The 16,391-nt window shown below is 39.9% G+C and overlaps 1 protein-coding gene across 1 annotated transcript; it reads right to left on the minus strand.

Moving 5' to 3' along the window:
- Nucleotides 1-5,280: 5,280 nt before the first annotated feature.
- On the minus strand, nt 5,281-16,080 carry LOC145435653 (sterile alpha motif domain-containing protein 3-like). Its single transcript, XM_080312947.1, has 10 exons — nt 15,580-16,080; nt 15,248-15,482; nt 15,072-15,171; nt 14,840-15,013; nt 14,561-14,776; nt 14,339-14,495; nt 14,069-14,148; nt 8,863-12,885; nt 8,576-8,682; nt 5,281-6,765 (listed from the first exon to the last, which is right to left on the minus strand). Exons 1-8 carry the CDS (start codon nt 15,749-15,751, stop codon nt 12,616-12,618), a joined length of 1,404 nt encoding a protein of 467 aa, XP_080169073.1. The 5' UTR covers nt 15,752-16,080; the 3' UTR covers nt 5,281-6,765; nt 8,576-8,682; nt 8,863-12,615.
- Between the last annotated feature and the right edge of the window lie 311 nt (nt 16,081-16,391).

Here is a 16,391-nt window from a genome sequence, read left to right on the forward strand (position 1 = left end):
CCTACTGCTGGGTAAATGCTGGGGTTCTGGAGGCCGTCTAGCGGTGCGGACGTGTTTCCGACGCTGAGGAAGATAACTAGCTTTTGGCTCCGTTTAGTACGGAAGGGGACGGGATATTACTGAATATTCGATATATACTGGACATACTAGGTATTGATATTGGATATACTCAGAGGTGGTCAGTAACGAAGTATTTCTACTTTTTCGAATTACTCAAGTAGTTTTCCTCTACTTCTGGTACTTACTCAAGTAGATCTTATTTTCGCTACTTCTACTTCTACTTCATAATTTTTTGTGATCTACTTACTTACTTTTCGCTATTCTCAGTTTGCCAAGTAGAAGTAGTTTAATCCTCCAATCAGGAAGATGGCGTGAGGAATTTTGGGAATGTTTTCAAGGAGTATCAACATTTAATTTTCATAAAATTTGAGTAAAGCCCAGAATTTTCGTCGCGCTTCGCGCTCAGTGGATACGGAGTAACCAGTATGATTTCACAAAAGTTTCGGTGAATATAATTTAGGTAGCGGGTTGGCGTTGTTCCGTTCACACCGCATTGTAGCCCTTCACCCGTATGAAATATTTCATCACATTATATATGGCTCATCATAACGTTGGAAACTGATGTTTCGCAATCTAGCATTTACTTATCATATCGTAATCTAGCAGCCCATGGCGTGTCCTAATTCGAAAAGTTGGAATCTGACTTTTTTTCAGTTTTAGAGCTGTTTTAGCATACCACCTTTGAAACTTTCTGGACTAAAGACATGAAATACACATTTCGCTTTTAAAAGTAGTATTTATATTTCAATTTCAATTCCCAGTATCATATACTTTGAGTTCTAATTAATATCAGTTGTTTTGTCTGGATTACAACATGTTGAAGTATAAAAGCGAGTGTAGTAATGCCTTTAATTTCCGGAAATAAAGCTACACAATATGTCATTTTTACGATCTACCATATTGTTTATTCACGTTTACTAATCGCGCAGTGTTTACACCTTATCCTATACAACTTCTCCGAATTGCTCTTCGACTAAACTACGGGCCTTATAATACGGGGAAGTGCGCCATACCATGATATTTTCTAAAACGTGCTGTTCGATTAAACAGAGGATTAGTATCGCATTTCCATATCAATACTACCATTTTCATCCCGTGATGCGGACGAAGGCTTATGCTGTCGAACATTGAATACCTCCTGGTATGCATCAATACGGATCAAGCTCGACACCTTTCGCATAGCTCAATTTGCATCTTTTGACAACCCATGCGAACGAATGACGATCGTTTTCACAACTACTTACTTACTTCAGTAGATTTAAAGTCAGTCAATTCTACTTCTACTTCAAGTAGTTTTAGGTTGCTTATGGAAGAAGTACCTTTACTCGTACTTGAGTAGATTTTCTCGTCGCTACTTCTACTTCTACTTGAGTAGTTTTCTTGACTACTTTGACCACCTCTGGATATAATGGATAGCTGGACATACGACGTAACAATTAAGGAACTATCCGATTAACAATGGCGACGGCCATGGGGACGTACAACGCTGACGATACCGATGCACAAAGAAATGCTACACAGGTATCATATGCAACAGCAACGGAAAGAGCAGAGAATACAACAGTACAGAGAAAAACCAATCAGGAAACACTGATAAAATATGGATTATGAATTTGATCACAGAAACCAATGGAAAGAATTTAAGAGATGAATTGTACCACCAGATGAGATGAAACCCTAATGAAGCGAAATTCCGTGACATAACTTTCGAACTCCAATGACGTCCAACGACACATCTCATTGGTGAAGGAATACCATGCGAATCTAAATAGGAGGATATAGCCGAACAATTGAGTGAATATGGTTTCAGGACGGTTATCAACCAGACCAGAGTCTTCAGAAGAAACACCAACTGGTACAATGGTTTCACTAACATCTGGGTGGAAGAATTCTGAAAAGAAAAGCATGCCCTGCCATCTAAAAGTTGGTGGCTATAGATGCCTTATCAGAACAGCTGAAGACGCTTATCAGAAGCGATGTTACAGCTGCAATCTGATGGGACATATTGTAGGGGAATGTCCGAGTGAAAAATTGGAATGCACGATGTGCAAACGACTGGGTCATCGTGCAGAAGAATGCAAGTCCAAACTTCGACAAGACAAACCCGGACATATGACCGAGCCTGAAAATGCTGAAATAGCCAACAATGAAACAGTAAATATGGTTGACCAGAAAACAACCCGGAATGACGACGTGAAGAGGAATGGAACAAGGCAGACCAGCCAGGCAATTATCAAAACATACTCCTCAACTGACGCCGCATTCGAAAATGCAGACACAACACAGGAAGAAACCGAGCCAGCGCAAGCTACAATACTGATAAACAAAAAGAAACACAGACGGCCCAAAAGCTAGCCAGCAAAAAGCCGTCGGATACGAAACCTCATAAACAGACAAAGAGCTGTGATGTGACGGTGAAACATCGACACAGCGATAGAGTGACAACCAGAGGAACTGCAAGCAGCCAAGCAAAAATGCCGAGTAATAATGAGAAGAACAAACGCAACAATTCTCCAAACAGAATCGATGACGAATCTATTGAAACCAGCGTCGATTAACGTAAATGGATTAGCAAATAGAATACAACAGCTGGAACAATATATACAGACCTGCAAATGGCTATCGACGCTACACCCGACGAAATCATGCGCAACGTATACGACGGACCACAAGCTCCGACAATAATAAACCCAGTAAACCCGACAAGATAGCGTAATGGTGAAGCGTCCGGCTTCTTGATCGGTAGGTCGTGGGTTAGATCCCCGGCAGAGTCACACCAAAGACCTGATTAGCAACACTGGTATCCATGACTTCCCTGCTTGGCGCTCATGAATTAATGGGATAGCATGGAGGGGTGGTGCAAGACTAATAAAACACCTTCCTTGTCCAGCGGCATATGCACATCATGAACTCAATGGTATGCGTATGCACAGATCGTGTGTGTGTGTATCATGAATCGGTGTATATGCCGCAAAAACATCAAGGACAAAAATAAACAACGTCCTTTCCTTCCTACCAGTCAACAAAATGGGAAGAGATCGCCTGGCGTATCATGCGCATTCGATGTCAAAATTATGCTTCAAAATATACAATTTTCGCACTTCAGCCGCATACTCATTAACCATTTTGTGCCGTGCATTAACCCTCTCGCTGCTGCAGCTTACAACCGCCAGTGACCCTATCGCTACCTGAACCATTGTTGCTTTCTGGCAGATATATTAACCTTATGTTGCAAGACATCACAATTTGACGATATATTTTCATTATCGTGTTAGTTATACTAAAATCCACCACGAGCATACATTCAAAATACCGGTCAAATACAGATAGACAGTCATATAAAATGCGTAAAACGACATTTTGATTTCAGTCGAGATACAGAGAGATCTTCTTTCCGGGACAAGTTTGTTACAACTATTCCTGCTATTGAATTGAAATACAGACAAGATCTGGTTTATAAAACATGTCTGTGCCTTGGCGGGAAGAATAGGATCAAGGCAACGCGGACAGGGTTAGGACTTCGGGATCAAATATGAAATCCCGGGATCGGGATTTCCCGGGATTAGAAAAGTAGTAATACACATACAAGCTACACAAACAACATTTATTCCTTGTAATATTGACCCAAAACATAAGAGCAGCAAGAGTATCATCGTCTTGACCACTGGTCTCAAACTCAAACTTGCTCGCGGGCCAATTTCGTAGTTTCTGATGACGCGGCGGGCGGCAGTATCAAATAGAGGTACAATATGTATTTCCAAGTATAGGCCTTTTTGACGGACCTTGCAGACTGGCATTCCATACACATTGTGAAAATGTGATTCACTATTGTAATATTCACGTTTTCCGCGAAAAAGTTATATTTTCAAATATTTTATTAAAAAATATTTTTTTGCTTGGCATAATTTGGCAAAATAATGAATCATAGCCAGTTAGGCATCATTGTTGGGATGACTCGAATCAGACTCGAGTCACTTTTTTCGTATGACTTGACTTGAATCGAGTCACTTTGCTAAAATGACTTGACTTGTGGATTGAATCGTGACTCGAAGCCAAATTCACCAGTCAATTTCAAATCATCAAGTAATCGGTGTCGATCAAAATCACTGTATCTTACATATGTTCTGATTGTTCGCCAAACGATGGTGTAACCCGTGACAGCGACCAATCATTTAATGATCGTGCGTTATACTGAGCCTCCATTGTTCTCTCACAAATAAATTGACCGCAAACGAAGTGATCGAAGCCTACAGCTCACGTTGTCATAAACTAGTATAGTGAAGTAAATTCTGTTCTCTGTTTTTCCCTTAACCAAAGCTATCGTTTTATTGAAACTGAATTCGAATATACTTTATATAGTCCTCAACCATTGGCGCAGGCTGGAATTGTATCATATCAATTTGTAATTGCGTAATGTATTGCATCTTATCAATTCGTATCTATTCACTATCTTGGCTGGTAACTATGAACCGAGGTTTAGCAGTTCCACTTATATGTGAGCAATAAAGCGCCTCCTTGCGTGCATATTTAATTCTATTTTCGTTCATTGGTTCAATATGAATGACTAGGGTTGGGCACAATGATCCGAGTACTCGAATCGGAATCGAGTAGTAATTCTAATGATTCGAGTCGAGTAGTAAAAGATGATTTTTCGAGTACTAAAATTATACGCTAAATTATATTGAAAGTTAATTTACTAACGAGAATTATAGTTTTGATACTATTTTCCACTGAGGAAGCCTTGAAACCTTGATTGGCCGTGTCGCAGCATACCAGATATAGTACAAAGCTACGAACAATACCGGAAATAATATATTTCTGAAGTCATGATCATCCCACAGCATTGTCAAGAAGTGCAATGAAAACGGTATGGTTGAAAAAACACCAAAGTATCTTTAATGTGATGGTTAACAGGCATTACCCAGCAAACACATTACGGCAAGTGGATATCCGTCGGATAACTTGTCATTTGGCCCAGATTCACCCTAGTGCCATCCGGTTGCACCGAGCGTGTCGACTCCTGGTGTTATCCAGTGGGTGACCACTGACCATCCATCAAGTCATTTCTGAGTCACTTCCTGGCCACTGTAGGGACAAAGTCCGGTTGGGACCGATATCCATAGACTATCCACTGATCAACCCTCTGAATACTAGCTAGCTCCTGGACCTGCATATTTCCTTACCACAGGTTAGGCGACGCACAAATACACTTACACAAGATTGATTTTCAGGCAAAAAAGCTTATATTATCAAATTGTCAACAATAAAAACTAAGCAGCAACGAATAAAATTAACAACGGCTGTAAATCACGTCAAAATCAATCACTCACTCAAGTTCAAGACATACAATAAAGCAACAGGTGGACTCAAAAATATCACAAGCAGTCGATCAATTAATCAATCCGAAGGCTAAAAATATGATGACTACGAAGTATGTACACTGGGAGGATTACAGAATACCACACATACACAACTTATCAGAAATACAAGAGGTTGGCAAGTTTTGAAAATCATTATAGGCAATAATAAAAACTGCAGCAAAGTAAAGCACAGCATTGAGTCAAAGCAACAATTGTCAATCAATCAAGGTCAAGAAGCATGCACACTGGAAGGATTAGAGAATACGACACACGGACAAGTGTTGAAAAATTATGATAGGTCGAAGCAATTACCTAGAATTCTGCCTATGAGAATAAAACAAGACACGCACTGCATTACACATGCACATTGCACGTACACAGATGTATCAGAAAAACAAGTTGGCAAGTTTTGAAAATCATTATGCCAACGAGACATTCAAAATTGCAGTGCAGTTAAAAAAGCACAGCATAGAGTCGAAGCAACAACTGTCAAATCAAGTTGCAAAATTACGTTCACTATATGAGAATACCATAGGAAGAAAAATTCAAAGTGGCAGGTTGAAGTTCTGCAATGACAGTAAAAAGACATGCACCGTTGCACACTAGGGAAATATCCGACGTTGATATTTAAGAATCAAGATGGCAAGTTTTGAAGGTGAAGAGGTAATACGAATAGAGATACAAAAAAAATAGGATGTTTTATTCTGGTCAATTGCTCGTTACGACATCCTCTATGCGCAGATCTGTCACACATTGAGCAAGGTGCAGTAGAACAAACAAAGCACTTCTACTCAGGTTTCGCCTACTTGTACTGCATGTTATTTTACTACTTCTACTTACTTTTCAGACATAACCAGTTAGATAGCCCCTATAATGTAGTAAATAATGAATGCAATTTAGAAATCGCACTATAATTGGAGTGCCATTATATATTTTTCGCGTACATCGTGCAATTTTGAAAGCGGCCTCTACCAACTGCAGTAACCTGCAAGTGTGCGACTCGTTCTACTTTTGGAAAGTACTCAAGTAGTCACAATTTCAGATCCACCTTTACTTGAGCAGCAAGGATGAGCTCACTTTCACCCCTTTTTGATTGTATATACCGTGTCTAGAGCGGATGAAAATAATAATCAGCAGATTCAACTGTAACTTGTAAAAAATTCCACAGCAAGCAATGCACACTTGCAACCAACAATCTCTCTAGCTGGAAATATCTCCAATCTTCATACAGGTTCAACTTGCAACGAGGTGAAAAGTTGGTATGAGGGAAATGACTTTATACTGCATCCTCTTCCTTGTCTGCGTAAGACTGAGACAGGATATGGACTTGTTCTGCATTCTTGTCCTAAAATAATTATCAAGAAAATCATTACAAGCGAACATGAAACGATCCTTCAAAATGCTACCAATTCCGAACGCCTTGCAAAATTCATTCAAACACTGACAAATTACAGCATACTATGCATAAACTCACAAATCATGAATATTAAAATTTATGATCATTATGGAACAGTGGACACTAGGGGTGTTAAAAAAAAACTTTTTTCAAATTTGATTGGCTTAGCTGGCAAATCATTAGGTTACCTAAAATACCTTGCACAAAAAATTTGACTCATTTCAATTCGCAGATGCTGAGGTCATCCAATTAGAAATTTCCATCATTTTTCAAATAATAGTATTTACGGTGGAAAATTTCACCACTCCGACATGATCAAAAATGCCTAAGATGTAGGGATGCTTTTTCCCACTCATTTCCATCTTTACAGGGGCCTATGGTAGAGTTTGGATGAAGACATCGCCAGTTGACGAATGAAAGATATGACACGGATTAGCTGGAAATTAGTAGACTTCATTGAAATAGCTAATAGACACGTTCAAATAATGGTGATATACTTTGCAAATAAACTACTTTTCACACTAATATTAACGACCACGAAAATGAAAAAAAAACTGACACATAGGTAAATATATGAGTATGGTCATGGTCATAGGCGCCGAGTTACGGGGTGGCACCCCATTCAATATGCTGAAACGCCCGCCGTCTGCGATTTCAAATTTTCGTATATCTCTATTGTCTAGTCATTTCGATACGACATCAGCGCTGTCAATGAGCAAGTCCGTGATATCGCGTAAATGCCAACTATTTACCATTAACCGATACATACGCAAATAATTGAATACGCAGCTTCCTAGGCGGCGACAAACTAATGCTTGATACGCCCCATAAAATTGTAACCCGGGATTTCGACATGCATTTGTCGTGTTGTCAGACTAGGTTCCGACCCATTGTGCTGTATTCAAGTTGGTGAATTACTGATTAGATGCGCCAGGCGAGGCCTACAATATTCGTATCGTAGGCCTCGGATGCGTGCTTTTTCGTTTGCTATCATCTGTAGGCTACCAATTCTTGTCTGGTTTATACACTCGCATTTCCTCGATGTCACTTGTCGGTGTTTGATTCGTTAATAATACTGCGCATTGTGCAGTGCACGGCGTTGAATTACGTTGTCAAATAGTGATGCAACACGAGGTTTTCTGTGGCGTAAATTCTGAATTTATTCGATTAGTTCGAACGGGAACCTTCCATTTTCCAATACAATAAACTTCATTGCTGGACGGACTCGAGCTCAACCATATCGCGGATCGAATTTCAAACCATTTAGCGTGTCGGCATGCACGCTATAATCGCTGGCATGAAATATCACGTGCGCCAGGCTATGCCTGATATCGTCACCAGCCTGAACTATCGAGTCTACAGCAGGACTGGCGCATGTGATAACATCGCTGGCCTAAACTATAGCGTCTGCTACAGGCATCATATGATTTACCTGCTATCTCTACTTATTTGATTGTTATGTTATACTGGCTTAAGCCTGACAGCGTCAAATTGAATAAACCTGAATCTGCGCAATTGGTCACGAACAGACGCGAACGAACGTAATTGATTAGCGCTAATACTGAAACATCAGAAGATGCATGTACTTAACCGTAATAAATGATGCTAACTTGGTAAATTTGAAGAAATTTCAAACCCCTCCCTTGTTTCATCTGGTCACCCTATGTAGAAATAAAAGTCGGCGCCTATGAGTATGGTTACGCAATATAACCATTATCCCCTCTGCGCAATATATTTAGACAATCAATATTGCATCTACCTCGTATTGCTGATTTCTGTTTTTGGATGGTGCATGGCGCAACGCAGATCTGACTTCAATCTCGTAGTCCTTTTCCGGAACAGTCGTAGGAATATTGCAACAAGCACCTAAACAGGAAGATTATAGTTAACAATTCATAGAGACGACAACTAGTTCAACCTACGATATATAATATCTTGTATAAACTCAGTGCACACAGAGCTTTCTTCCCAGTTCTGCCCAACTTTATCAGTTGCCACTCTATTGGGAAACTCAGCGCTAATCAATTAAATATACCAGATACTCACCATTTCCAGTAGGAAATTCCCAGCAGAATGAACCTAGACGACTCTCTGTAGGAAGGGCTACTTGCTGAGACAACGTCTCTGAACAGATAAATAACAGTCAGTGGCACCTCAAACACGCAAAAACGGGCATGGGTTGATTAAACGCAGTCAAATAATGGTACAGAGCAAACAGAGCGCAAAATTTAATAAAACAGGTCTCAATATAAAGCTACTTTCGCACTGATTCAGAAAATATAAATTAAAATCTGGTCTGGGCACTAAAACCCCCCGAAAATTGCCTTTAAAATCCGAAATCGGCATTGTTTCTAACAAAGGTAGCGGCAGTAGACAATGACAAATCAAATGTCTAGAACTGATTGTGACATCATTGAGCGCCTTGGCAAAGTCGTGCTGAATATATATTACAATGAAATTCATGAACCGCTGTGCCCAATGGAACAAACTGTTTTGTAGATGGGCCTGTTGCGTACCAAGAAATACGCGTTGATAGTAAATTCTACGATATGGTATATGTTCAGGCTTTTGTGCTATAATTTATATTTATCCAAATTTTTGAATGCGCGACGACGCATAAAATACACAAACTATTCACATTACGACTTATTCGCGCTACAGCGATTGATACGACGCGCTATACTCTGAGAATCACGGGGAACACGGCAAGCGACTTCGCCAGGGCGCCCAATGATGTCACAATCAGTACGAGACATTGAACGGTCATTGTCTACCGACGTTACCATTGATAGAAACAATACCGACTTTGACCCTTCGAGGGCGGTTTCCGGGGCGTTCCAGTGCCCGGACCGGATTTCAATTTCATTTTTCGGAGTCAGTGCGAAAGTAGCTTTCGATTGAGACCCGTGTAATTAAATTGTTCGTTCTGGTCGCCTGCTCTAACATTAATGTTGAGTTATCAAATTGGAAGTTTCTACAGTCATCATTGCATGAGCTGAGCATAAAAAATTTCAAATAATTCATAACTTACATACGGTACCCAGCTCAGCTTTCTAGACTATATATAAGAGTTAAATAATTTTTTACAAATCAAACGGTCATAACTGCAGATTTCTTGCTGTTTTGATACCACATGGAGGAATTAAGCTCTAACCTGCATTTGGTAAATTGGTGATGCACTGTCCGTAAAATCACGACATTACTGGCAGATTTCTTCCTTCATTTTTCTTCAAGATGCTGAGATTTCTTTTCGAACTGTTTCGCCTGAGCTTCAGCAAGATCAGTATCACTGGTATCAGTGGAACATGTGCGTTTTCTTTGAATCTTCTCGTGACCACCCGAATCAGACCTTGAATCGGAATCATATTTGGTAGATCTTCGTATCCGTCGTCTTTTCCCCGCATCCGATGCCGAGCTATCCAAGTTAGTATTGCAATATAGTACTCAAACCATATATATATAGGGCTGGGTAGAATTGAATATCGGTACTTCAATAATACAATTTGGAAGCCAAGCATTAATATCATGATTGAAATACCATCAACCACGACTCTTGAGTAGGGATGTCTATCACTCAATTTGGGTTACGGGTCTAATTCAAAAATTCTGATAGCTTGCGGTCAGTCAAATGTTTCTGTACCTTTCAATCCATTTCCAGTCATAAATCACAAAACAGTAACTCTTACCTTATGTTGATCAAGAAATCAGGTTTGGTCACAATAAAAGGACGTACTATAACAGTATCAACTCTAAACCTACCTACCTACCTATACCGAACATCCGTCATAATAGCTCTTTAATACTATATAGGGATTCAATAACCAAGCGCATTTTCGTCGTGCACATACGCCACTTCTGACTATAACCGTATCATTATCATTGACTGACTACACTGCTACAACCGGTGGTTATGGTTAGGTAATCACCGAGCTAAGTGGCACACAGCAAATGTCGAAAATGCTTCTCGCCGCTGACAACAATTCACTTCAAAGAATCACGGTTCAAACTTCCCAGACGAAAATTTGAATCACGTGAACTGGGCTCGCTGCGCAATGCGCCACTGCGCATATGGATGAAAAAGGCTAATGATCTCATTCACTTCAGGCATGGCGCGACGCACGAGGAAAGCTCGTCAATCGTTGAGTGGTATTCAGTGGGGTAACATCACTTAGCTATATAACATCGGTAAAACATTATGAGGTACAAAAATTGTAATTGTCAAATTGTAAAGTTTATTACATGCTCGAAATAAAAGTACGAAAGAGAATGTACCATTATCGAAGTCGATAATAGAGTATACCATTAACTATTCAATATACCAGCATATAATCCCTGTAAATTATATGGCGATCAAGTCAGATTCACTGTGCGCAGTCGCCATTTCTGCCGACCCATTGAACGCATTCAAGTGAAAAACGCTAAACATCTCACGGCATGACGCACGCGAAAAGTTCGTAACATCTTTCGGAATTGCGAATGTTCACCGCAGAAACAAACAGTAACACGACAGCTAAAAGGGCACAGAAATGGCAATGTTTAAAAGCTTGAAATGTAGGCCCGACAGTGAATATTGACCGTTCAATGCCAGCATGCATAATCCGGTTACGTGACGTCGCTATGAAGAATCACGTCCAGTGACGATTTTCCTTCAAATTCTATTGAAATATTTTGAAATACTGAATGTGTGCAATTTGTGCATATCAGCGTCGGGAGTTAATGAGAGGTTCACTTTATAGCTGAAACAAAATGGAGTTATCCTCACACTGTCCGAATATGATATCCATTGGAATTCTGATTCGCGCTTTCAGTGGACTATCCCGAATATCGGTGTGTAAACGTGCGATTTTCTTTCGAACTGTACTCTTGAAACATTTTGAAAGGATGAAATATGTGCCCTTATCAGCAAGAACTTGACTGGTTGACTTTTTAGCTGATACAACATGGAAATATCCGCACACTGTCAGATTATGATATCCATTGGAAATTGAATTGGGACTTTTAGTGGACTATCCGAAATGATTTTCTGTATGCATGTCCTAGGATATCCGAACCGGACATTTTCCAACGTGGATAGCCAAGTATTAGCCCACGTCTGTCCAACCGGACACTGGGACACTGCTTGGATAGCCCCAGGCAATTATGTGTTTGCTGGGTTGGAGATTGGTATCGGTACTGGTGATACAACAATTTATGTGAATTCAATGTATCGTCACTACCGGTACGTTTAAAATTCCAACTTGCTACATATAATTCTGTTCAGTACAGCTGCGACACTGAGTAACAGGAATCGGATCTGTACTGGAAACGCAACGGAACAAATGTTCTTTACTACAATAGTACCGATACGAAATGTAACTCACCATCCAGATATTTTCAATCTCGAAAGAGGCTTTCTTCACAGATTCACGACAACTAATACACTGTAAAAACTGGGCCTACCCCTAGAGGTGGTTCAAAATGACACCCCATGATCAGAAGGGTAGGGTGGACTGGTCTATCCACGCCACTACGCCACCCCTATCCGGATATAACCCTTACCTATCCGGATATATCAACCTTGGGATATACTTTACAAAAGTCAAACCAAGGCATAACAACCTATATCCTGCTCGAATATCTTCATCAAACGCTCAATCTCCGGTTACCAATACCAACCCATATCTTTGTCAAACGCCTATTCCTGCTGCACTCTTATATACCATATCGGTTTTTGCGATGTTTATTGAAGTGTTCATTATGCCTCGCATGTTGACATAAATTACTAAACATCGTCATTATTTCAGGCAACTCTTTTGCAAATTAGTCACTAATCTCGCGAAGTTTGGTGCGAACAGCACCACTGGCCTTTAAATTAGGCACGCGAGCGAGAAAAATTGACATGAAAGTGAGAGATATTTTAATCTTGGGTGAAAATTTCATGTTGAAGACCCAATGAATTGATATCATCACCGCCAATGCCTGATGAAAGCTGCGTATTTGTGTCACGCGTTGCCCTTCAAAGCCGACTGTCCACTCTTCATTCGTCGTATCAAAACAAATGACAGGGTATTCATTTCCGTGTTTGGGTGTCTGTTATTATATCAAAAAAGAATTAGGACAAATCTACACAGCACACCACACAGGCACTACACAGCACACCACACAGGCACAGACTTTTAGTAATCAGCAGTGTTGGGATCAAGCCACTACCTTCGAGTGACGAGTCATTTCGACTAGAGTCAAGTCAGAATTCAAGTCAAGTTGCCTTTTCGAAGTAAGATGTATGATTACTAGGGCTGGGCACAATGATTCGAGTACTCGAATCTGAATCGAGTATTAATTTTAATGATTCGAGTGTATGATTATTGATTACGTCTCAAGTGACTTGAGTCAAGTCAAGTCACGAGTCATGTCAGAATTCAAGTCAAGTTGCCTTTTCGAAGTAAGATGTATGATTACTAGGGCTGGGCACAATGATTCGAGTACTCGAATCTGAATCGAGTATTAATTTTAATGATTCGAGTCGAGCAGTAAAAGACGATTTTTTCGAGTACTGAAATTTTACGCACCTCGCAACTGGAAGTTAATTTATCAACGAGAATTATACTTTCGATACTAATTTTCACTATTGAACCTTGAAACCTTGGTTGACGGTATCGCACCATACGACAAATATAGTACAAAGCTACGTAGGTAACTGGACGCAGCACATTTTTGAAAGCATGATTATCCCACAACATTGTCACCAAGTGGAATGAAATCGATCTCGTTCGAAAAATACCAAAGTATCATTTATGAGATGCATAACAGGCATTTTATTTTTTGCGGTGGCATAAAACGGTAGATATTTGATGAACTTTGACGTGTTACATTATGTTATGACGTCATAATGGATGATACTCGATTTCTCGACTCGACTTGAAGCGTATTTCGTGATTCAGAATCGAATCACTCAGGTACTCGATTTTGCCCAGCCCTAATGATTACGTCTCAAGTGACTCGAGTCAAGTCAGAATTCAAGTCAAGTTGGCTTGACATTTGGCTTGTATTCAATATTATACAATATTTTTGTTCAAAATCCGCGACACATAGTTTGGAAATCGCTGAAATAAACGAAGCAGATTATACAGCCAGGTGACAGTTACAATCTTTTTTATCACCAACATTGAACAAATTATGTTAGTTGTGGCAATAAAATACCAATGGTGCGTAATTTACATAGGAGTTAGTTGATAATGCATTCAAATGCTAATAACATTAATGAACTTCGCACCTGATCAATCAATAGGAAGTGCTCATACTTTTCGTGAAAAACGGCGGGTACTGCGACCATCCAATCTAGATTCTGAGATTCTGTAAAAAAAATACAATAATTAAGTCGGGAGTCGGGTACTACGGGGAGCATCTGATTTTGATGACCAATCAATACGGAGCAAACCATACGGATTTTGGAAAATAATAAAACTTGGTACAGCTGTTGAAGAGGTCACAGTTCCTGAAAACCAACAGCTATATATTGTAAGTGAGTAATAGCATGACGTACTGGATAACTTTTGAATGACTTCTGGGACATTCTTCGAGCTGATGGTATATTGAGCGGAGCTGTACGCTTTGTCCAAAATTCTTTTTGTTAGATCGACTTCACAGAGATCATCCTGACATCCAGAAGTGTGGAAAATTAGTTTGAATTCTGCGAGGACCTGGAAAAAGTTATGTCATTAGATGTGTCATCAGATCTGAGATTATGATGCTATATGTCGCATACCCAGGTAGCGTGTTGCAAGATAGGATATTTTTCGAGCACCTCCTTTGTCTCCATACCACCCTCGATATCGTTTCGTCGCAATTGAAACGTCAACTTCATCCTCTTCACCATTACTGTAACATCAGGATGCTTTTTACGAAATTGTTCTTTCATGGCTTTTTGATGGGAAATCACGGCATACTCGTCTTCAGTGTTTGCGTAAGAACTCAAATCCTTCTGCAAAGTAGTCAAATTTTGAAATATCCAGCGAATATGAATTTTGATAATATTCACACTTACACTGATATTAATGCGCGGAGCTTTACATCTAGGAATAGTCTCTTCGTCATCATTTCTACTGACGGCCTCCCTCTTTCTACCAAATTTGCGCTTTTTAGCCAAAATCTCGGCATCATGCTCAAGTCTGCGACGATAATCTTTGAATTTTGTTATTATCCGACTTTTCCAATAACCCTGAAACACATCGTATTGAGAAAAAATTATAAATCTCGTTCATAGAAAAACAACTTACATATTCAGATCCGTTTCCAAATATTAGTCTATCCTTTAAAACCGGGTACATGTTGACCAAAGTTTTGCAGGCGTTTTTATATTGTTCGGGTTCCGGGTACCTGTTTCAATATCAAATAATATATATTAATAGTGGTAGTAAACAATTTATTTCCATAAAATCTTTTTTGGTAATACCTTGTATATTTGACCATGTCCCAAAAAAGCGCAGACACAATATCGCGTCTGAGTTTTTCAGGAATAGAAGTCACATTCTTCCCTTGATAGGGTTCCAGCTCCTGCTCGAGGTTTTTGGGCAAAGCACATATATATTCTTCGGTCGGCCATCCAAGTCCCGCATCAGGTATTTTGCGAAAAGGTTTTATGAGCGGGGTGCTGCATCTGGTAGCACCATTTGATGACTTCATTTCATCTTAAAAAGGAATCCAACAAATAATAATCAAAATCAGTGGTTTTCAAACACCGACCCTGGCAAGTTTCCCATGCCGGTCAGTCAAATATATACAGACCAGAACGATGATGTCCATCATCACGGGTAGAAACGACGATGCTGATATCTGTTGACGAATCAAATGCTTCATTCTGGTTATCGCTGATTTCCCATAGCAAATCGCCAACCCCCAAGTCATCTGAATCACCCTTTTTCTCGCCTGAACAATCTGTAATGAGATAACAGTACATTGAGCCTTATACGATATATGGAGGTTAATTAAATGGCATTGCAGGCAGATATGGTGCAGTTGTGATTAGTAATCGTGTAACCCAGGGGTGTCAAACATACAGCCCGCGACGCAATTCTGAGTAGATTAAAAATCCATGTCTAATCCAGCAAATTTCCAACAAATGATGAGATACGATAGTAAGAAATACTTCCCGCATGGCACCAAATGTCAAGATCATCTGACAGCAGTGTTATGGTTTCACTCTAGTTACCAAACCAAATATATACAGACCAGAACGATAATCTCCACCGTCACTGGCAGGAACTCCGCTGCTGATATTTGTTGCAAATGTCTCATTCTGGTTATCGCTGTTGCAAATGTCTCATTCTGGTTATCGCTGATTTCCCCTGGCAAATCCCCAACTCCCGAGTCACCTTTTTTCTCGCCTGAACAATCTGTAATGAGATAACAGAACGTAAAGTACATGCGTAAATGCCGATTATACAATCTCCTCGTGTTAGCGAACTTGCACGTATGATGAGCTTGTCAACGAGTCCATAAGTGCTGTCAACTAACGAGCACCTGATCGCTCGCGAACAATTAAATACACCACTTATCAACGCGTATTACGTAACCTCGGCCATGATTTGCGCGATGCA

Source organism: Botryllus schlosseri, chromosome 3 (assembly GCF_051294905.1).
Source record: "Botryllus schlosseri isolate E-star chromosome 3, Bs_hap1, whole genome shotgun sequence".
Lineage (NCBI taxonomy): Eukaryota > Metazoa > Chordata > Ascidiacea > Stolidobranchia > Styelidae > Botryllus > Botryllus schlosseri.